This window comes from Lissotriton vulgaris, chromosome 1_1 (genome assembly GCF_964263255.1).
Source record: "Lissotriton vulgaris chromosome 1_1, aLisVul1.2, whole genome shotgun sequence".
Lineage (NCBI taxonomy): Eukaryota > Metazoa > Chordata > Amphibia > Caudata > Salamandridae > Lissotriton > Lissotriton vulgaris.
The window spans coordinates 1,634,719,331-1,634,743,336 of NC_141685.1; the positions used below are offsets into that span (position 1 = coordinate 1,634,719,331).

At 44.2% G+C, this 24,006-nt stretch overlaps 1 protein-coding gene across 1 annotated transcript in view; it reads right to left on the minus strand.

Annotated features, from left to right (window-relative positions):
• KCP (kielin cysteine rich BMP regulator) overlaps window positions 1-24,006 on the minus strand; it is a 694,272-nt gene that overhangs the window by 118,800 nt on the left and 551,466 nt on the right. Inside the window, exons 51-53 of the mRNA XM_086918865.1 lie at window positions 17,753-17,841; window positions 14,019-14,121; window positions 4,926-5,068 (exon numbers count right to left, since the gene is read on the minus strand). Coding sequence (XP_086774991.1) covers window positions 4,926-5,068; window positions 14,019-14,121; window positions 17,753-17,841 — 335 coding nt within the window. The remainder of the gene's footprint in view (window positions 1-4,925; window positions 5,069-14,018; window positions 14,122-17,752; window positions 17,842-24,006) is intronic.

Genomic DNA, 24,006 nt, shown 5'->3' on the forward strand with positions numbered 1-24,006 from the left:
GGGCGGGGCTGACGGGAATGCGGTCTGGGAGGTGGAGGCCTGGATCACCAGACTCTCAGGGGTGGGGTGGGTGGACAGAAACTTGGGGTCGTCCGCACACGGACGGTGGCGTCTGGCCACGTTCCTATCAACAGGCGAACCTGAAGCGGGCCTGGACCACGTGCCCAAAAGAACGTCCGTTAAGGCCTCGTTAAACGGCAGCAGTGGGTCCTGTGGGCATGACTGCAGTTTGAGGACCTCGGTGAGGATGTTAGTCCTCACGGCCGCGACGGGGAGCTCAAGGTGTAAGGCCTTGGCAGCCCTCATCAACACCACTGAATAGGCAGCCCCCTCCTCCGTAGCCATGGTAGGAGGCGAGACAAAGCCAGGGTTGGGGGAGTCATCCAGACCACTGGCGTCACCCAAGACACCTGTCCAGTCCATGTCATACTGACACTCGCGTGTCAGAGGGTCCTCGGACCCCTCCCACCCCTCTCCGTATTCTACATCCTCACCATACTCGGAGTCAACAATGTAGACCGGCTCCTCGGGGTTCACAGGCCCCATCGTCGTCGAGCCCGGCGTCGATCGACGCCGGTCCGACTCCGCGTCCGGATTCGGAGAGGGAATGGGGACGGCGCCGCCCGGAGCCGGCGCCGGGGAGCCGGCGCCGCGCAGGGGCGGCGCCAGGGGTTGCCCCGATGAAATCGGCGCCGGAGAGGCCGGTTGACCAGCCGGCGTCGACCCCGAGGGCCCCTGCGGCGCCAGGATCGGAGCTGTCGGCGGCGCCGGGGCCGGAGCACCCGACGGCGTCGAGGCAGGGTCACCCGAGCCGCTAGGGCCCCCAGACGGGTTCACAGGGCCCGAAGGCACCGCGGAACCCGCCGGAGGAGAAAGAGCCCGAATGGTCACAAGGAACGCCTCTATCTCCTCAGGGGACGCGCCTTGCCCAGGGACCGCAGGGTATGGAGCAGGCCGCGTCGGCGACTCACGCGGAGCCGCCGGGGTGGGGCCACCCGAACCCCCGGCCGCCTCGTGCGAGCGTCGGGGGGAGTCGGGGGTACGATGACGACGCCCCAACTTTTTGTGCTTCCTACCTGAGGAACCAGAAGAATGGTGACGACTCCCGGAGCGCCCGTGACGGCTCCGCGACCGCTCCCTCGATCGCTCCCTCGAGCTCCGGCCGGACCGGGACCGCTCTTGACGCGGGGCCGACACCCGGAGCTCGAGCAGCTTGCGGGACCGCTCCCGCCTAGCTTTATTAGTCAAGGCCCGGCTGTCGACGCAGGCGTCCACGTCGTGGTCGGGGCCCAGGCACCGGAGGCAAAGTTGGTGATGATCCGTGACCGACATCGTCCGGTCACAGTCATCACAGTTCTTAAAACCGGGCATCCTACCGGCACCGTAGAAGATTCAGAGATCAAAAAAGATCAAAAAACTTGGTCAAAGACCGGAGTACTGCTCTTCGGATCTGCGCTAACTGGCGCGGAAAAAAGAAGAACTGACGTCAGCGCGCGGAGGCGGCGTCTATATACTCCAGCGACGTCATCACGGCGCACGACGCCAACGACGGACGCGGAGCCGCAGGGGACGCCTGCAGACGACGCCTACTGACGCACAGGGGTACTGCTACGCAAAGGTTTCCGGATCCAGACTGACGCCTGGGGATATTCTAAGGTAAGGAATCTAATACTAACGTGTTTCTTTCAGATATGCAACAGAAATTGATAAAGTGCTAGTTCATTACCTGTTTATAACAACCTTATTCATTATCATTCAATCTCATCATAAGGTAAAGTACAAGTGCTATAGTCTCTCCTACCCACTTAGACAATCACTACATGTATATTGCTCACAACAAAATTTCATGATGTTTATGTTTTGTAAAGCTCATGGCTGCCAAGGGCTTTCCCGCACTGGTGAGTGCTGAACTGGGTAACAGTGCTAGTAATGCGTTAATGAGTTTTTTTCTAAAAGTGAGTTCATCTTGCAGTGATCTTAAACTGAGTGGGAGACCATTCTATAGCTTTGGTACTAAATGTGCGATCGATCTTCTTCCCCATCTTGCCCTTTGTGATTCTTGTTGTGCTGAGGAGATGCAGTTGAGAGGATCTTATAGGTCTGGCTGGGACATAAGAGAATACGAGATCTCTATGCTTCGCTTGACCTTTATTCTTCATGACCCTGTGTGCAATGTAAAGAGATTTGAACGTAATCCTTGCCTCAGTCGGCAGCCAGTGGAGCTATTTAAAAGATTCTCTTACTGGAACGTACCTTGGAACCTTTAACAAAAGGCTTGCAACCACATTTTGCACCACCTGAAGTCACTTTATTACATATTTAGGTGAGCCCACAAAAAGAGAGTTACCATAGTCCAAACTGAATCACAGTTTTTCTTAAATGCTCCAGGATCAGTGCTAATATCTTCCTGATCATTCTGAGTAGCCCGAAGCAGATTCTGGACAACTTTTTTTGGTTGATAATCCATTGCAAGGGTTCTATCCAGCCAACTTTCCTAGATTTATTATAGGGGATTTGGGATCAGGGTGGTTGCCCTTGCAATTTGGCCAGCAATTTGGCCAGCCATCCATTGGTCTGGGTATAGCAATGTTTCCTAGTATCATTAATTCGTCTTGTTCAGTTTCAAACAGGAGTTTGTCATCCAATAGGCCACTCTTTCCAAGCAAGGTACCAATTGTAGGTTTCCAGGATTAGGCACATTTGTCAGAGTGACAATCAACTGGGTATCGCCTGCATAAGAGACAGCCAGGATGCCAAACTGCTGCACTATGGTAGCCAACTGTCGAACGTAAACGTTAAACAGAGTAGGGCTGAGCGATGATCCCTGTTGCACTCCACATATAGATGGCAAACTGTCAGAGAAACAGGCCTTCTCCATGACTTGATGGGATCTATTTTAAAGAGGTGAGCCAATCCAGGGCTCTACACTGAATTCCTACTTCCCTCAGCCTATCTTTCAGGATGGTATGGTCAACGGATTTGAACGCCGCACTTAGGTCGAGGAGTAAGATAGCAGAGGATCCTCCATTGTCTAGTAGAGCTTTAAGCTCCTCCTTAACCACCAAAATTGCAGCGTCAGTGATTTGATTTGTACCGAAGCTCATCTGGGTCAAATGGAGAATGTCACTATCCTCCCAAAAACTAGATAATGTTTTTCCAGAAGTTTACCCTCAAAAGGGAGTAATGATATGGGTCGGAGGTTGGCAAGTAGTACTGGCTCTAAATGGGGTTTCTTCAGTAGTGGTCTAATTACTGCTTGTTTCCAGTTTCTTGGGAACAAATCCCAAGTCTAGGGAGTGATTGAGTAGCTCCGCTAGCAAGGGAAGAATGACATCAATCACTTTGGATAGGATATATGGAGGTGTAGGGTCTAGTGGGGATCCTGATTTGGTTACTCTTATCAGGTTACAGATAGTTTCTTCATTCATCCAGGGGAGCTGAAATAAAATTGGAGTTGAGAATAATTCCCTGACATCAATTTTCTCACCAGGAACTGGTTCTGCCTTCCCTTGAAATTGATCATAAATACCTAGCACTTTTTATGAAAGAAAGATGCTATTTCATTACATCCTTTTTTTGTGGCTTGTATGAGAATATTACTTTTCTGAGTGGTGGTTAGTGCATTAACCACCGTAAATAATTCCTATGGGAGGAGTTTGAGGCCCGCGAGAAGTTTTCCTCATAAAATTTAGCCTGAGCTTTCTTTATTTCATTGTAATGAAGGCGTTATATTTTATTTTGTGAGTGTTTTGATAAAGCTGCTGAATGGATTAAAGTGAAACTGCAATTAAATATTAGTTTCAATATTCATCATGCCTAATGATTATCAACAACATACAATAAATCAACCATACATGACCATGCTAATCATAACTGTTACCTATAATCATGTGGCATAAAGAAGAACACAATGGAGAAAAGCACAAAAATGATAGGATTCTTTTCTGTTCATATCTATCCCCTATCTCAATGTTTATACTTATTGCTGTCCATCATAAAAATATGTACAACACTCTGAAAAACTTCACCGAGGTAGCACCTTCAAATATTATGATATGAATAGTCAGACAGCTAAAATACAAATGTTCACAAACTTATAATATACTTTTCTCCAGATGTTGATTCAATACTACTTGCAATTATGTGATGTAGAGCACATGAGAGAATATAAATAATTTTTCCATATCTCAAAATGTATTAATCCCACAACACATCTGAGATTAAAAACAGAATTAAATTCCATCATTGATTAATTAACTTTCTCTTACGTGAACATGCAACTCTGTATCCAAGTTATTTCCCCAAGGTGTTTGTGTGCTAATGAGTATGGTTAATTTTGATTCCACTCTTTTCAATTTCAACTCACGGTTTCTACCTATAAGGCTCTTTGGGAATGTGTTGAACACTGAAACACTCAAAGCCCCTCATGGTTTTCCCAAAAGTGCTCGGCAACAACATATAAAAAGTCTCATTTTCTTATTGCACATATGTGTTACAGAATCCTTATTTTTGCTTTATTTGTAGTACTGCCCACATAAACCTTCTGCATATACACACAAGAGCATATACCACACATTTGGTTTCACACATAATATGCTGCTTGAACCTAAATAAAATTGATTTATTGGCCCCATAGTCACAAGCTTTGCTCTAGCCACATTTCCAAAATCCTTTATGTTCGATATTTATATATGCAACTGGGCATTCCTAATATAGTAACCAGCTTTATTGACTTTGCTGTTTTAGTGTTTTAACTAGCAACACAACATCAACAGATAAGGAAGGGGTAGTTCAAACACAAATACTGAATTATACATTGCTCTATTTAAAGGGCACAGGAAGGAATCACAAAAAAAGCAAATGTGCAGTCAATACCCAGGTCTTTCAGTTAGACAAAAATAATGAGCTGTTCAATGACAACTTACCGAAGCACAGGAGACCTGTGGACAGCGTTCACTCTGGCAGTGCACCTCCCCAGAGACGCAGGTACATGTGGTGCACTCGTCCACCTCCCAGTGCTCGTTTGACTGGTACATCTGGCCCCGGTATGAGCAGGAAATTTTTGGATCTGCATTAAAATGATGGATGTGAGAAAAGACTTTACGTAAGACGATTAAGTAATCATTCTGTGACTCCACCACATCGCTCTGCCACCCAGAGGTGGTACAGTTATATCTTGCTTCTGCATAAAAAGTGGCATTTAGCAAGCTTGTATCATGAATCTCAGGCTGTGATGTTCTGTACTCACCGTTTTACTACAGTGATGTCCTCTAAAAAATGATGTGATCTGGAGGAAAATTTGGAGATTTCCTGAAAGGATCGTGCCACTGAAGGTGTGGCAGGTATAGGGCTGAGTCAGTCACAACTTATGCTTGTGGGTCTACCTGGCATGTGACCTGCCGGGTTTTGCGAGACAACCACCTGTCTGGATATCTCCTATTTTTCATTGCCTTGTGCGTTGCTGTGCACCCAATGTCTTTCATTATTTTAGGACACTTGGATAATATAGCCTGGAATGCATTCAGTCTCTCCCTCTCAAGTGGGGCCTGCCTGCATGGCATTCATGCAAACTCCTCCAATGGACCTATGAAAAAACTACCACCAATTACAATGACATCCTATCACACTTTCCTGCGTGGCATTTAACATTGGGTTAAGAAGTTTAAAGAGACATCTTATTAATGGCAAATGAATTCAAACCACTTAATATGGTAAGCATTTAAATTGAAACTGGTTCTTTAAAAAATATTTAAGGCCAGATGAGCAAATAATTGGTTAATAAATATTGGTCGCAAAGTGTGGCCAGGATTTTTTTGTGACCACTAAAGAATTTTAGGAATAGACTTATGTAGCAATAGGTCAGTTCATAAAAATCTGAATCGTGGATGGTTTCACCTGAACTATCTCATGAATATTGTTGAAGGGGGAAAAGAAACAAGAGTGGCGAAGCCTTCGGAAACATGGCAGTCAGTTAACACGTCGGAGGGCAGATCTGCAGAATTCCACCCAATTACTCTGGAAAATCTTGGCAATTTTTCAGACCTATGCAGTCAAGGAACAGATAATGGGTATAGCATTGAAGGAAAAATCATTTGAGATCAAATGCATCTCTTTTACAATACAGTTGGTTAGCTGTTGTGCTACTGAGGAAAGGCAGTGGAAGGTTAGATAGATGAGCTGCATCAGTTGGGAGCTAAGGTGCAGATGAGTTTCCCAACAATTTCGAGAGTCATGTGGCAGAATAAAATGTACAATTCTTGAAACAAGTGTGAATTGGACATTTTGAAAGTAAAAGTAAAAGAAGGAGGTAATGAACAAACTGAAGCAAGTGATACTTTCTCGTATATGTTTACATAGACCCTAGCCTTTAACATGTCCTCTTTTTTCTAACTTGGGGAATGGTCTGCATGAACTCGACTGGCACTAGGAGTAAGTACCAACAATCAATAGGAAGGATTGCCGAGGGAAAGTAGATGCCGGGGGAAGGCATATATGGAGAAAATATATTAAAATTTGCATTCCTCATTCACTGGCTGTAAAAGAAGACATGATAGGATTTGGTGAAATGACTGAGTCAGATGATGGCAATTATATGCAGCCACCATTCTTAACATGGAATGTTTTTGACATGGTCACCACCACTTTTTGCCTAGTAATTAAAGCAATTTTGACAGAAGTGCACTGGGTTCCTGCTATCCAGGTCCCCAGTACCAGATCTCGTTCCCTAAAACTGTACAACCGTTCCCCCAATTGGTAATACCTTTAGCACCAATTTTAGTCCCTAGTAAATGGTACCTCTGGTACCTAGGTAAGGGAAGCTAATTAAGTTCTCTAAGGGTTGCAGCAGGTATTGTGTTACCCTAAGAGATCCCTCAGCACCAAACATGCAAACTGCCATTGCAGGCTGCGTGCCACGTTGCACAAAAAAGTGAAGACACGACATGGCACACATCCAGGAGGTAGACGTGTGGCTGGTCTCCCTCAGAGGTCAGGAACAATGCTTCCTCTGGCAGGGGGTGTTACACCTCCTCCAAACAGGATGGCTAGCAAGGATGGAGGCTTCAAATCCATGCCGCCTTTTGATATGTGACCTTGGCACCCCTCATACCTGGGAGATGCCACCTCTGCCCTGAGGCCCATTTGGCACCAGGACAGGCAGGAAAGTAGTATGTGAAGTACGCGTGGAGCACACCCAGGACAGTCACACCCCTAAGGTGAGCTGCTTGATGTGCCTTAGTCTAGCAAAATTCCACCATCTTGGTGATTGCAGAATTCAGGAAACTGTGACAGGGTTATGCCCACTTCCCACAGGAAGTGGTCAATTAGGGGGTGTAGTGACCCCAAGGGTAGGTAGCCCATTGGTTACTACAATCCACTCCCCTAAAACCCCTAAATGTAGTATTTAGGGTCTCCCTGAATCCAGAATTTTAGATTCCACTGACTACAAAGAAGAAGAGGGCACTGACGAGCCAATACAGCATGAACTGAACACTGTTGTAGACGTTTGGCGCCAAACCCTGCCTGTGGCACGGAGATTCAACATTTGCAAAGACCCGACTCGTCCTGCAGCTGTGGGTTGCCAGCACTTCGCCTAGCAGCCAGCATCTACCTTGGAGTAGAGGAGCAACTCCCCTACAGCATACAGGCACCTATCACAACGACTGGTGTACAGAAGCTGCTGTCCACCGAGCAGTCGCCGCCCACGAGAAGGTCAGCACATTCAAGGTGGTCAGATCCATCTTTCTACTAAGCCTGAAGATGCCAGGAGCTTCACAAGCCCTCCTGCACCAATACTTGGAGTACCAGATCCTTGCCATGACCAACGCTTACTGAAAGTCCAGTCTGGACTCCAATGACATCACCGAGGACCAGTCACCAAGGGACATCAGCACCACTGACCCTGCACCAAAAGTGGCCTGGCTCTCCTATTTTTGTCCCCTTTGCTGGTCCCGACAGACACCAGTGAGCGCCTTGATGCACAAGAGCAAGCCGACCACAAACTCTCTGGACCTTTGCTGCCCGGCCTGGGCCTAAAGAAACCGAATGCTCCTCCATGCTCCCAGGACCCTCACAACCTAAATCCCCCATTGGGAGCTCCCAGACTTGTCCCCAAGTACACCCTGGCAGCATTTCCTGGTGGCCCCCCTTCCTTTGTACCACATAGTGTGCAAGGCTACCAACCCATCCAGCACCTCTGCACTCAGACTCACCAGGGTAGATACGAATGATCTGCAGGGGGAACTTTGGTACTTGTCCCTCTACCACCTCACAACCGAAAGGGGTCCCATTGAAACGCCTTGCAAGTATATGCATGGAATAAATGTTATTTTTCCCTTACTGTTGCTTAACTGTGCTAAAACTGTAAAAAGTCTATTACGAAAAAGTACTTACTAGTAATGAAGTTCTTGGATACATAAAGATACATAAAGATACCTGTTATTTTTCCAAATTGGTGTGGCCCTTTTTAAGTGTATGCATCATTTATTGGCCCTTTGTGTGCAACAAATGTCTCACACCCCTCTCTGATAAGCCTACGCCATCTCATCCACACTAACCCTAGACAGAACATATTGCGATTGCTAGAGCAAGCCCCTGTTTACTCAAAAGGGATACCTGGACTCTTTATACAGCTTGCCTCTTTTTGGTATACGATATACAGTGGCAGCTTCCTACACTGAGGATGAAGGGAAAAGAAGCAATGGTATCAGAATATCTAGCAAGATGTAAAGCACATATTACACATTACATTACACTACAGGAAACACACGTATTCAGTAATGATTTTAAGCCATTATTTAGTGCAAAAAGGTGGGTAAAACTGACAGTGTGTTTGACTCAAGCCTGGCTGTACCAAAGGAGTCGATATAGTCCTGAGATAAAATCCAAAGAGATTATCTAATAAAAAAGACGATTCAGGTTAATCAGTTCTAGCTAAATGTAAGTTAAGCAATAAGAGTGTCTGTTGAGGTGACCATGGACCAAATATAGACAAGTGTAGCTCCCTGGATTTTCTTGATATTAAGTGTTAGAATTTTATGAGCCATTCGTTATTGGGCCTGACTGTAGCATTTTACTTAGCAACAAGTTAGACAGATCTGTTATTTGGCCTACAGTCTATACCATTAAAGTGAGAAAGTGTGTACTTAACATAATACAGAATCTAGGTGTAAGCAATGTGTAGAGGAAATATATATGGGAGAGAAAAGAAAAGAAGCTATACATATTACTCAAAAAAGTATGGACATTATTCAAGACTAGATCTCTTTTTATTATACAGACCTCTCTTGAACTATGTAGTTAGAACCACACACTTGCCAATGCATAACTCCAATCATGCAGCAGTGACCCTAGAATTGAAAATGTCCACCTATCAGAAATGCCCCAGATGGACAATGGATGGCTAATCGTGGAGGAGATAAAGTATAATCCAAGAGATGTTTTTTATTTTATCCTCAGCACTTCCTCCCTAGACATACTCTGTAATACATATAAAGCATATTTGCACAGGATAATTACATAATTACAAAAATATCTAGCCGGAAAGCCAGAACAGAAACTTTGGAGTTCCAGCAACTAGAAACCAAAGTGACAGACATAGAAAACCAATTGCAATAGCACGGCCTACCCAACATTGTACAAGTTAAAGAATGACTTGGAGTAAAAATAGAGGATAATGCTTGAATAGCGCACACAGCCCAGAGAAACTGGACATGCTTTCCAGACAAACCTCGGGCACATTCCGCAATGAGACACATTCTAGAGTTGTCAGGATGCAGGCAATTAATGAAACATTACATGCAGCCTTGGTGACAGATAAGGGGGGTGGGGTAAACCGGGCAAAGGACTGGTGGAGTGCAAACTGCACAGAAGAACCAACGAGGTCTGAATGGAAGAAGGCCTGCAAAAAATGTAATACAGTGTCCCCCAATTCCCAAATTAAATTGATACAATTTCACCACTTGCACCAAACTTATATGACACCATGCAAATTGTCTAAGATTTATCCCACTAAGCTGGTTGCGAGTGGAAAATGGGGGTTGCGCACCACTGCTCTTTTGCATTTGACATGGGCTTGCCCGTGTTTGATGGGGTACTGGGAGGGGGGTAATGAGAGTGCTGATGAAAGTGGTGGGGTGGGAGTAGGAAGGCTCTATTAAACTGTACCTATTTGGGGTGCACCTGCATCGGACACACTTCAAAATGCACTCAGAAAGAAGGCATAAGGTCTGGTGCATGTGTGGAGACAGATAACATAAAGACTTGGCAGGCGGTTCTATTAGAATGGGCAATCGCAGATGAGCAATATATAAAGCTAACCTGAGGGGATGAAGTTGCTGTGAAGTATTTGATCACCTGGGGAGATATTAGCAAAACAATTATGGACACACCCAGTACATGACCACATTGACTGGAAATGCCTGCAGTTTGTTATGATGAATAGGCGAGACAGAATAGTTGGGGGGAGGGGGGGGGGGGTGGGGGGGAAGCAGGGGGACTGACAAGCTACAAAAGGTAAAAGTCAGAGAAATGATTTGTATGTGGGATGGGGAATGGTTGCTCATGGGAATCCGGTTACTGACCTTTTTATGTTCAAAAACAGCAATAAAAAAATTTACAATTAAAAACGAAGTTGCACTAATGATACATACATCAGACTTAATAAAAAATCGGGACTCAATTTTCAAGAGATACTGTACGGCATCTCTATGAAAAACTTTGAGTATGAATTTGCTGCCCTAGAATACGTAAAATAAGTTAGACTAAGAGTACTGAATGGGACAATGTGGCTGTGGTATGAAATCTGGAGACCTCCGAATGTACAATATTACGACAACTTGGCACCAATCTAGGACTCACCAGGGACACTGGAGTTCCTAAAAGGCTACTTGAGTGCATTTCTGATAAAGTGGGAAGCTGTTCCCTGGGGATGTTTCAATGAAAATATAGAAAGGTCACTATCCAGATTGGGCCATCTACAACTTGCATCATGGAGAATGCAACAAAAGTGGAAATTATCAAGCCCATCAAAGATGGAGTAGGAATCACCAAGAAGAAAAAAACTTCAATGTGGTAGTGGGGCTTTGTGAAGCAGCTGATATGTCTACACTGGAGCTCGACAATTTACGGTAAGTATCTTTGAGTAAAATCATGCCACAAAGAAGTCCATATAATTTTAAAGATATAATGTTTTCACCTTCCATAGAACATACAGAACCCCACAGAAGATAGTCAAGATGTCAAAGCAAATAGAAAGAAGATGTGAAAAATCCATTTTCATCAGATGGATGACATGGATAAGTTTATGAGCCACCCGACTTTAAATAACTACTCGAACGGTATAGTTAAGAATATTTTTCAGCATGAGATCTAGGTAAACCCTGCTCTCATAATATCTGGAACTTTAGATGAAGATGATTTTGTATATCAAAGCAGAAATTATGAGAGGTTGTTGTTGTACCCTGTGATTTAGGCTAGATATGTGATATGTAAGAAATGTGCCTTTGCAATGCTTCACACACACAAGGACTGTTTAACAATAATAACCTATTTACCAGGGCTGGACAAGAAATGTTCAAGCAATGTGAAAACACCACTTTGGTCACACTTAGAATCCTGGTCAGGTCAGAGAATGGTACAATGATTACACCAGATTGAATTCTAGTATCACAGTGGTGGTTCAAATGAGTGATGCCCTTTGTGGTGCCTTATAGAAAATAATGGTCGTGTATGGCATCAGGGGTAATCATTTCTTCCGGGACTCAGTGTGGGGTTCACATAGACAGTGATATGAGAAGTAATTATCATTATTATTATTATTTTTTAAGGTAGATAACAGACTGCAGCCCTCTACAATTCGGTGACCAGCTGACCACCATATCTGTGATCAGTTTTACACAGAGCAAACTTTTTTTTAAAATGCGGCCCATTTTCCTTAGAGAAACAGGGCTGTGTTTTAAAAGAAATACTTTTTTTGTTTTTGTTTATTTGAGAGTTGTCAGAGGTCCTGTGGCTATTGCCTGTTATTCGCCCCAAACTTTTTTTTTTATTCACAATAGGACTGGAGTTTTAAATCTCCTTTCCCTCGGCGCATGGATTACACCCTCCTGTGAAGTCTCTGTAACTTTTCAGTGTTTTGCGACTGGATTTTGGTTGCAAAAAAGTAATACAAAGCAAAGCGATTTGGTATTAGAAAGGAAAACCTACTAAATGCCCCTACCAGATAAGGAATCAGTATCCATTGGCAATTCCCTTTTAGGAATCAGAAAAACCTTTCTAATTTTTAAAATGGGATTAGTTGATCTGCAAAAGCATTTTTACATTTGCAAATGATGAATCAGAGCGTTTTCGACTATAAAAATGCTTAGTAAATCTGGCTTTCAGTTCAAAATAAAAGTTTGAAAGTTTGAGATTCAGACTTTGTCCACTGCCGCAGTCCACCATTACCACAAATTGGTTGTGGTGGAAAAATTGGCTAGAAACAGAGTTAAAATAGTAATTCTCATTGATAGAGTAACCACAAGACAAGGGAATCGTCAAAATTATAGCAGGTCAGGGCTGGAAAAAATGCCTTTTTAAAATCTTGTATTTATTCTTCTCTCTAAGGGGCCCAATAGGATGGCAGGCGGATCGCCCCCAACGGCTGGCGGTAGCCACTGCCAGCCTGGCGGGGGGGATCCGCCCGCCATCCTACCCTTAATCACCCCCGCCATATTAGCAAGGCAGGGGTGACCGCGGCGGACGGAAAGGCCGTCCGCCGCTTTACCGCCCCGGTTGCCTTGCGGCCGGGGAGGAAAAGGTTTAATATGGTGGCGGTGTCTATTAGACACCGCCAGCCATCCATATTAGCATTGCCCAAAACAGAAGCATGCGGTCTTCACTTTGGAGTGAAGGACAGGTGGGCGGTGCACACGGGGGGTACCTGTGATACCCCCCTGCATTTACATTAACAAAGCAGCAGGCACCACGCGGTGCCTGCCGCTTTGTTAATGTAAATGCAAATGTGCATTTTTATCATTGTGGCGGGCGGTGCTGAGAGCACTGCCCGTCACAAGGATAAAAATGCAGGATGTGCCCGCCACTGTGGCGGGCGCATCCTAATACCCCCCACGGGACCCCCGCCCTTATGGCGGGTGGTCCCGAATTCCGATAGGATGGCGGGTGGACTAAGTCCGCCCGTCATCCTAATGACCCCCTAAGTATTTTCAACATGAATGTAAAATATAGACAATTAACAATTTCGAAATAATGATTATTACTATATGTCTCAAAGTAGATGTATTTCAAACCTAGAGAGGCCAACTGTTCACATATATTTATTCCAGACAGACAATTACAAGCTCTTTTTTTTTCAGGATGATTTGACACTCGATGCTTTAGAGCATGGTGACCTTTGTAGTTGTGACATGCATTCTACGTAGGATCTGGGAAAATGCATGGTGATAACAGAGGTGTAGTTATGAATTGCACAGCCGGTGCAGTGGCACCGGGATCCAGTAGCCTGAGGGGCACGCAGAACCGTAACCTTTGGTCTCTTTTACTACCCAACAGCCAATAAAGGGGCTCATTTTTTTTGCTTGCAATAGGGTCTATTACACCCTTACAGCACCAATGGGTGAAAAGAGGAGTGAGCTGAAGAGAGGCAGACTGCGTACTTGGAAAGCCTACGTTAAAAAGGAGCTTGGAGTCTTTCTCATCCTTTCATGCTCTACTGCAGAGCATGAAAAGATATCTTCTACCATGTGTTACTCTTGTAGCAGTGATAGCTAGTGGGTTCCCATAAAAAAAAACAGCACAATCCTCCTCTCCCCCCGCCCCCACCACTGAGCTATTTAGATACAAGGGATGCACAGAACTTAATGAGAAAATGGAAGTGACAACAATGTGTCATTCTTAACTAGATAACATCTTTAAGAAATGCATGTTTTTCAACCAGCTACAACATGGGTTGGAGGGTGACATGGGGGAAAAAAACAGGATGCCAGCTTGTTTCTAGGGTGTTCTGAACGTATAGCTTTTACCTTGACACTCATAGCAGCATCTTCCAGGACCTCTGACCTTCACCAGCCCGTCCTTGCAGACCGTGGGTAAACACTCCTGGATGTGACATTCGATGTGGCCGAGCTGGTAAGACAGAGAGGATAGACCAAGTGAGGGGCAGCACATAAGCAAGTCATGTTTACCACTGTCCAAGCCAGAGAAAAGTCACCCTATACAATTGACGCTGCAGCAGAGTCTTAAGTAGCACATGTGTTATTTTACCAAGATGTTCAAAACATACATATAAAACAAAGAATGAAGAATGCGGAGGATAAAGGAAGGAAGTGAAGTTGTGAATTATTGACAGGTAGGTGAATAAAGTCAGGGTCGTTGCTAGGTATTTTGCCGCCCTAGGCGAGATTTGAAAAATGCCGCCCCCTCCCTTTTATTACCATCACTCTCTCCCCCTGTCATCCAGGCTAGAGAGGCACACCATCTACTGCTGAACCCTTCTATGTTACTCTCATTTACTATCAGGAAACACGATCACAAGTCCTGCAAACGACCTCAACGAAAGGCCCAGGTCAGACCGTTATGGTAGCCATACACTCCCAGAACAAAGTGAAAGACCAGATGAAAAAGCTGCAGGAATGTGAATGTGAATTGTCAGGGATATAAATAGAGGTCAAAAGCGATCAGGATGCTGCTCCCAGGAATCTCTTCCATCAGCAACCTAGGCTTTCCCGGCATCGCCTAATACAAATATATGGACACCAATTTTCGGGAAAAAAAGGCCATTGGCCACTGTGAACATTCTTGAGCAAATACATATACTGTCTTTTCAGCAAACCTCAACAACTAATTATTAGAAGCTCAAATATTAGTGTGGACGAAGGTTTTATTGTAACCTAAATTAATGAATTATACATTTTTCCATGGGCCTCCCTCGATTTCAATAAAAACAAAATCTGTTACCAGCACTGTTGGCCGACTTGGGGTCAGGGTTGAGAGCTTCACACTGCGAATATACACGTGGAATTACAAACTTCCAATGTAAATGTCAGGCTAATGCTAACATCCCTGAAAGTGTTTTATCTTCTGTTGACCTGACTATATTTAAGGTGAAAATTACAAGCTCTTTCGAGTCTGACTGCTGTGCCCTGCATGAGCGAGAACATGCGATACTGAGCAGGAAAACTGGAGGAGTGGTGAGTCCTTTTTCCTGGTTTGCATTAGGACCCATGCCACCATGCTACTCATACCATTTCATCTGCCCTCCAATGGGCACTCAGTGCATTGCTGAATTGCAAGACTCAGTTCTGTGATTCACACCCCTGCAGATCATTGCTACAAGTGTGTACCCACTGTCCCCCCTTGTAGCATGGAAGAGACAGTGAGGAAATTAGTGAAGGCACAGTGGCCCTGGGTGATGTGGATTTGGTGGCACCTTACTAAGAAAAAAAAACGGTGCCACTACAATTGTTTATAGTCTTTAAGGTATGTATAAAAAATCAGATATCCCAAGGTAGAAATGTCTCAAAACTGTGAAACATGCACTACTCTGTCTGCTTTTCATCTCCACAGAGTCTAGACATGTCTTAATTAATGCATTCTGCAATGGCTGCCCCTCTTGAAACATTCTCTGTGCCCTCTTTTTGTACTATCAGGACGATGTTTAATGATGGTCTCCATTTTGCCAAGTGGGCTTCAACCATACATAGCCAACAGCAATGTGAAATGTTAAAATTCCAAGTTTCGAATTGTAGAGATACAAACTTTTCTGAGTTATAGGTTCCTGCTTTCATTAGCGGGACAAAGTTCAGCTATTGCTCCCAGGTTAACAGACCTGTTTTGGGGCATTGCCAAAATAACTGAGTCTGTTTCTGTGGAAGCACTAATAAAGAGTTAGGTCTTGTTGACACCATTGTTATGTCTTTTTTTCTTAAAGTCAGCCTTCACAGCAGGTCGAAGTTGGAATATGCATACTCATCAGGCTGGAACCATTGGATCGGATGATCATGGTAAAGGGTCCCTGTTTACCTTTCACATTAGCTCTATTAAATCCAGAATGGGTTTTCTTCAGAAACATAATCTGGGTGTTGAAGATTTCCATTGTTGAAGTTTAGGACAAAAACATTTTAGTGGTTGCTTGTTATTGATTGCCTTTGTAATTTTAGACTATAAAATTCTAAGATTCGCCAGGACCCTCAAAATGTTCAATATATGGATGCCTCACTGGACTCATCTGTTGAGTAATCACCATCAGCAGCTTCTTCAGTGACCTCTCAGCATACTGTGTGGACCATGTAGCACTGGATGTAGCTTTAGAGTCTAGCATTAAATCTTTTGACATCACTACACAGCTTATTGCTGCCAGCTTAAGGCAAAGAAACAAGCTGCAATCACAGAATGTGTTACTCCATCGAAACAGCTGACAATTATACCCTAGCCAGAACCTTACACTGATGTTTCCTATACAATGTTTCTGAACCGACCACAAAAACTCATCATTCATCAATAATATCTTCATTTCCTAAAAAATAGTTCCTAATATTTGAAACCAAAAATGACAGTCCTGAACTCTCATTACAAGTAGGCCATTTGTTTTGTTCCCTGAACAACACGTTTGCACAGGGATCAGAATCACATGTTTCACAGTAATTACCACATCCCTGCAATTTTTGCCAGATTAATTTATTTGGGCAAACCTGCTGAAATGTATCAGGGGAAAGTACCCAGTAAATACCAGCACAAGAGGATTTGGTGCACAAAGGACACAAATCCACATGTTATGCCCCAATTTAAAGCTCATCATTTGTAGCAGACAGTATTGATTGCCAGGATATCGAATTTTAAAGGGTGCAATAATAATCACATCTCTAGCCAGGTCACTCTTAAGGAGGACCTTGGAGTCTTAGGAGCCCATGTCTCTCCTTTAGTAAAGAAAATATTTCTACACCTGCTCCCATATGATCAATGCGAATTCTGGGGCAAAACAATCCTTATACATCACTGATGTAGGGTGTAACGCAGCCGTTGACATCATAGCGGTGTCCATCACACATAGCAGTGTCCATCACACAAAGCCATGCGGTAGATACCCATAACTTTAAACTTTTGTTAGATCAAAAATAGATCCCTCTGACACCCCCTCCCCTCCCCCGATCAGGAGATGGCAGCATTATGTACAGCATGCAAATCTAAAATAGATTCACGCTGCAGAAGAAAAGTCAATGGGATGACTGGTGAGACCCTGAGAAAACTCTTAGAAATATTGAATGCGCAGGGTTATTGGTAACAACTCACCACTTTGCGACGGTAATTGCTAATTTTCTCACAGAGCTGCTACCAATGTTTTGCCTTTTTCAAGCAGGTCCTAAACTGAAACTCACCAGATTCACCATGAAATTCCAATGGGGCCAGTAACTGTATTTAACAAACAACTTGGAATTGCAGAGGCACCCATAATGAGAGACATCAGCACATATTTAATGTGAAAGTGGGAAAAACAGACGCATACACCATGGAGAAAGTTGAAGGAATAAAACACGTGTGCAGATGTCATCAAGGATATCTAAGAAATAGGAGACAGAACAAACGCTTGGAAATATTCTGCGGCTGAGATATATTATTGCACCACCTTGAGGGTCAAAATCAAAGAAAGAACAGCAGACTTTATCCAGAGACTCAAAGGCTAAGAGACAGTTTGACACACAATGACTACATTTATGGGCCATAAGATAGCACATACCACAGTGTGTTGGGACAGACTTACTTGGCAGGTGCATGTGATGCAGTCATCTACACTGTCAGTCCAGCTTTCTCCATCTGATACCCTTCGGTTTTCTGCCTCTACCACACACTCTGAGTAAAAAATAGGTAGGAGTAAGCACAGTGCAGAACTAATTGATGTTCATTAATGGTTAGCAAATGCAACATGCGCATGCCTGTTTTATAGAACTGTGAGACTGTGTACATGTCCTTGACTGCGGGAGCCTGGAGACACTGTGTGATCTCTCAATTTGAACCTTATGTAGTGTGGGGTCTCAGTACTAGAACTAGATCAGCAAGATGGTAAGTGATTGGCAACACGTATGTGTGGGTGATACTAAAGATTAGGAGTGAAGAACACTGGAGGAACTTTGAGAATGATGCTAGTAATGTCACAGACGGTACAAAAGTGGGTGGTCACAGACAGCAGTGTGTTCTCTGCAACTGAGGAGAGAGGTGCAATGGCCTAGCTGGGTTTGGTTCCGTTAAATAAGCAGCTGTGGGTGCTGCAATGGCAGAGGCGTGCAAGCAACTCAGTATTAGAATAGCATGTATGCTGTGGACCAGGACTGACATACATTGGCAGAATTGTGTTACAAATATCCAGAGTCTCCCATTTTGGTACTTGTGAGGATATATCTTGATACTGTCAGAGAACGTTTCAAATTACATCTATCATGCCACGGCCATATTTGCAGTATCACCTACACCCTATCTAATGGTGCAGCTTTCAGAATTGAGGATCCAGAATAGATGGAATGAGGACCAGCAGGACAAGCTCTAGACTTAGCAAATGTTCCACATGGACACCAGTGAGGGTCTCTTCTTGAAGAGCTTTTAAAAGGTTAAGAGAAGCAGTTTCAGGGTTATTAAGAATTCCACCAAAGTAAGCACAAATCGCTCCATGGTAGGACGTGGATCCTTGCAGTAGATAGAGTTTGCTCCAAGAGAAGCAGTGAAGCAAAGGTTACATGGTAAACAGGCTAGGTAACAGGGATTTCTGCAGGGTTAGCGAGGGCATATAATGGGTGATCCCGCATTAGCTGGGGGGGGGAAGGGGTGGCACAGGGAAACAGGAGATGCTTCAGTGTGAGCATTGAATTGTACTTGGTAAGTAGGGACTCCTCAACAAGGTTTCCTGCAGGGAAAGGATTGGCTCATCCAGGGTAGGCTATAGTTTTCTGGGAGGGGAGCGGGGGGGCAATGATTTTCAGGGTAAAAGTAAGCTCTCCTGGGCCAGCAGGAGATACCACAGGCTTTGAAGGCTTTGTTGCTAAGTAATAGGAGTTCATGACAAAAGTAAGCAGGTGGTTTTCTAGAGGGGAAATGGGGTGCATCACGGTAATGGGGTGGTCGACCATTATGAGGAATGGAACTACTTGGGCCAGCAGGTGGACCCCACTACAGGCCACAGATGCTTGTGTAAAAGTAAGGGCTATTTGAAGTATAGTGGGGGAAGCAGAGGGTAAGCGAGGATGGAGTTTCTGTTTAAGCAGAGCTTAATGGGAGTACCTATGGATGTCTATGATGACAAAGAGAGATTTTACTCATTAAAACAGGATTTTCTCAAGAGTGTGAATATGTGTGTGTAATGGCTGGATTTTCTGTTTAGATGGGATCAGCCCCAAGGGGCCCCTATGACCCAGCCAAAACGTACTCACCTTCCCTCCTCAGATCGTATTCACACTGGATAGATATACAGATATATATACAGGTCGCACCTAAGGATGGGGAATGATAATATACATATATGGATTTTCTACAATATCTTATTCACATCAGTTGATCTCGCGGCCACCCCGACCCAGACCGTTCTACCCTAGGGCAGATATGACACACAATCCGGTGCGTCTACACACGGGCCTGCAGAACCCAATGCTCTCTTCTCCAAATTGTTCGCGATCCTGCGAAACTACACACTAGTTCAACCTCCTAGTGCTCTCATTAACTCAAGCCACAATCCAGTGGGTATACACACTGGTAATCCCCCCCAGTGCTCTCATTAACGCCGCATATCAACGACGACCACATTCCTATGAACAGTTATCAGGATAATATCTCAGTTACCTACTCGGAATAAAACTATAATAATGACTTTAAACACGGTTCCAAATTATATGGTGTACTTTCTGTTCTTGGCATCAAAGGTCCACTCACTCCCTCTTTGTTCGATCACCATTTACCTGATCGGGATTACACATCCGTTCACATAAACAACTTTCGACTAGGAGATGCATTTACCGAGATTGAACAGGAACACAAGGCACACGATAATTCCATAAGAATTAGGGTATTTATTAACAATAGACACAAATCACATTACTATGCAACATAAATTCTGCAAGAAAAAGGTAATGGCATATGAGCTGCAGATTACACACTGTGCATAGATTGTATAGCAGTACCCACTCAGCGGCAACCACCCCTATCTGTTGCAGTAGTGTGAAATAGTGTTTTGAGAACAGCCTGGCCACATTACCTGTTTGTTTAGTTTGCACATCTACACAATAGTGTTTTGTGAATGTGTGCGGTGTAGACCATGTAGCTGCTTTGCAGATGTCATCTAAGGGAATGTTCCCTAAAAATGCCATTGAAGCCCCCATTTTCCTTGTAGAGTGGGCTTTAGGAGGAACAGATAACGTATGTTAAGCTTTGTGATAGCAAATTTGTATGCATTTAACAATCCACCTAGGTAACCCAGATTTGTATATAGGGTTGCCCTTGTGTGGTGGTGAGAAAGACACAAAAAGTGGTTTGGTCTTACGAAAGGGTTGTGTTCTCTCAATGCAGTATAACAATGTTCTTTTGACATCTAGGGTATGAAGAGCTCTTTCTGCTACTGTTTGTGGCTGCGAGAAGAACACAGGGAGTTCCACAGATTGATTGAGGTGGAAGGGAGAGATGACTTTGGGAAGGAATTTTGTAATGGTACAGAGAACGAAACTCTCCGAAGTGAAGTAATAGCTACTAGGAACACAACCTTCCATGTTAAAACTTGTAGTTCACATTCATGTAAAGGTTCCCATTAGCCGTGTGAGAACAATGTTTAAATTCCACACTGGCGAAGGTGGTACCCTGGGAGGAATTATTCGCTTGAGGCCTTCCATGAAAGCTTTAATAGCAGGCACTCTGAACAGAGCAGATGCTGTCTGTTCTGTAGATATGCTGCTATGACAGCAAGATGCAGACTAATAGACATGTAGGTGAAGTTACATTTTTGAAGATGTAATAAGTATGCTATGATGTGTTGAATAGACACGTCTAGAGGATTAGAAATATGCTACTTACCAGTATGCATCTGTTCTTGGCATGTAGGGCTGCTGACATTCATATCTGTGCATAGATCACCACCTAGTGTTGGGTCCGGATGATTGCACATTGTTGTCCTGGAAGAGTCTTCGAAGAATCACGAGATAGGTGGCTCCTCCCCTGGACTACAGTGCGCATGGGCATCCTCTCCATCCTTAGATTGTTTTTCGCCATTGTGGCAGAGATGGAGTATGGTACAGTAAGAGATGGCCATGCAAGAAAGTAAGAAAGAAATAATGAATGCTACAGCTGCGACAGGCACCGGGGAGGAGGGTGGGCGATATGAATGTCAGCAGCCCTACATGCCAAGAACAGATGCATACTGGTAAGTAGCATATTCCGTTCGAGGCATGTGGGCTGCTGAATTCATATCTGTGCTTAGAATGTATAGCAGTCTCTCCCTTAGCGGTGGCCACCTGTGCCAGCTGCAGCAGTCTGAAAAAGAGTTTTTTAGAACAGCTTGTCCTACAGCTGCTTGCTGTTTTGAATGTACATCTACACAATAGTGTTTTGTGAAAGTATGTATTGTGGACCATGTGGCTGCTCTACATATTTCCTCTAGAGGAATGTTTCCTAGGAAAGCCATGGATGCCCCTAGTTTGTGTGCGGAATGCTTTAATGTAACATATTTGGATGCACTTAACTATCCATCTGGCTAACCCAGATTTTGAAATGGGGTTGCCTTTGTGTTGTGGTGAGAAGGCAACAAACAATTGTTTGGTCTTTCGAAAATCCTTAGTTCTATCAATGTAGTATAGAAGTGCTCTTTTTACATCTAGTGTATGTAGAGCCCTTTCAGGTACTGACTGTGGATTTGGGAAGAACATGGGCAGTTCTATTGTTTGATTGATATGAAAATGGGATACCACCTTGGGCATGAATTTAGGGTTTGTTCTAAGAACTACCCTATTTGCATGTATTTGGATGAATGGCTCTTGAATAGTTAGGGCTTGTAGCTCGCTAACTCTTCTAAGTGAAGTAATTGCTAATAGAAATGCCACTTTCCATGTTAAAAATTGTAAATCACATGAATGCAATGGCTCAAATGGTGGTCCCATTAGTCTGGTTAAAACAACTTTTAGGTTCCAGACAGGTGAAGGTGAGTATTTTGGGGGAATTATTCTTTTGAGTCCCTCCATGAATGCCTTAATTGCAGGTACTCTGAACAGCGAAAGATGCTGTCTGTTTTGAACATAAGCTGCGATGGCAGCTAAGTGTATTCTTATAGATAAATAGGCTAAATTGCAATCATGTAGGTGCAAAAGATAGCAAATTATATTTTGCGTTGAAGCATCTAGTGGGTTTATGTCATTGTTATTGCAGTAAATGACAAAACGCTTCCACTTTGCGGCGTAATAAGCTCTGGTTGTAGGTTTTCTTGCCTCTTTGATAATGTTCATACAGTCAGGAGGTAAGTTTAGGTACCCAAACTCTAAGACTTCAGGAGCCAGATTGCAAGGTTCAGTTGTTGCGGATCTGGGTGCTGTATGTCTCCATGGCTCTGAGTGAGTAGAGTGGGTGTTAGCCGCAGCCTTTGATGAGGCACCAAGGAAAGTTCTAGGAACGTCGTGTACCATGGTTGCCTTGCCCATGTTGGAGCAACCAGGATCAGGGTCAGTGAATGCTGGCGTAGTTTGCGTGCCACTAGCGGTATTAACGGGGCTGGGGGAAAAGCGTAGGCAAATCTGCCTGACCAGTTCATCCATATCGCATTCCCCTGAGACTGCGGATGTGGGAACCTGGCGGCAAAGTACTGCCATTTTGCGTTTTCGTTTGTGGCGAACAGGTCTATCTCTGGTTGTCCCCACTGTTGGAAGTAAGGTTGGAGCACTGTGGGGTGAATCTCCCACTCGTGCAGCTGTTGGCTGTGTCTGCTGAGCAGATCCGCTATTTGATTGTCCTTGCCTGGGAGGTGTTCCGCCATGAGAAAAATGTTTCTTTGAATGGCCAAATTCCACATGCTTTGTGCTAGATCTGATAGCTGTGGAGAGTGTGTTCCTCCCTGTTTCTGTTGATGTGTATTTTCTTCTGTTGTGCTGTCCAGAGGCCTTGCACTGTGTGTTGAAGGACATGGGCTCCCCATCCTATCAGGGATGCGTCCGTTGTCAACACTATTTGTGGTACAGGCTCTTGGAACAGTCGTCCCTTGCAAAGGTTTTGTGGATTCCACCAATGCAGAGAGTTGTATGCACGACTGGTTACCAACACTAGGTCTTTTAATTGTCCTTGAGCCTGGTTCCACTGCCGTGCTAAGCACTCCTGTAACGGACGCATGTGTAGTCTGGCATGAGGGACCATGAAGATGGAGGAGGCCATCATGTCTATGAGTTGCATAAACACTCGAGCAGAGAGCGAGTGTTGGGGCTTGAATGTTTTTATTAGCAGCTGCATACTGTGTATCCTTGCAGCGTTTGGGTATGCCTTTGCTGTCAGAGTATTTATTGTTGCTTCCAGGTACTGCTGTACATGGGATGGCTGAAGGTGAGATTTCTGGTAGTTTAACGTGAAGCCTAGGCTGTGTAGTTGGTGAATTGTTTTGGACATGTGGCTGGCACACTGCTGGGCTGACTGTGCTTGTATTAGCCAGTCGTCTAGGTACGGGTAGACGTGAATATGTTATCTTCTTAAATGTGCAGCCACTGTCGCTAGGTATTTTGTGAACACCCTTGGAGCTGTTGTTACACCAAATGGAAGGACTTTGAACTGGTAATGTTGATTTAATAGCGTGAACCTGAGATACTTCCTGTGAGCTGGATGTATCGGGATATGGAAATATGCGTCTTTGAGATTTAGGGTTGCGAGGAAGTCTCCCTGCTGCAACAGTGGTAACACTTGTTGTAGAGTGAGCATATGAAAATGTTCTGATAAGATGTAATGATTTAGGGGTCTGAGATCCAATATTGGTCTGAGAGACCCGTCCTTTTTGGGGATGAGGAAGTATAGTGAATA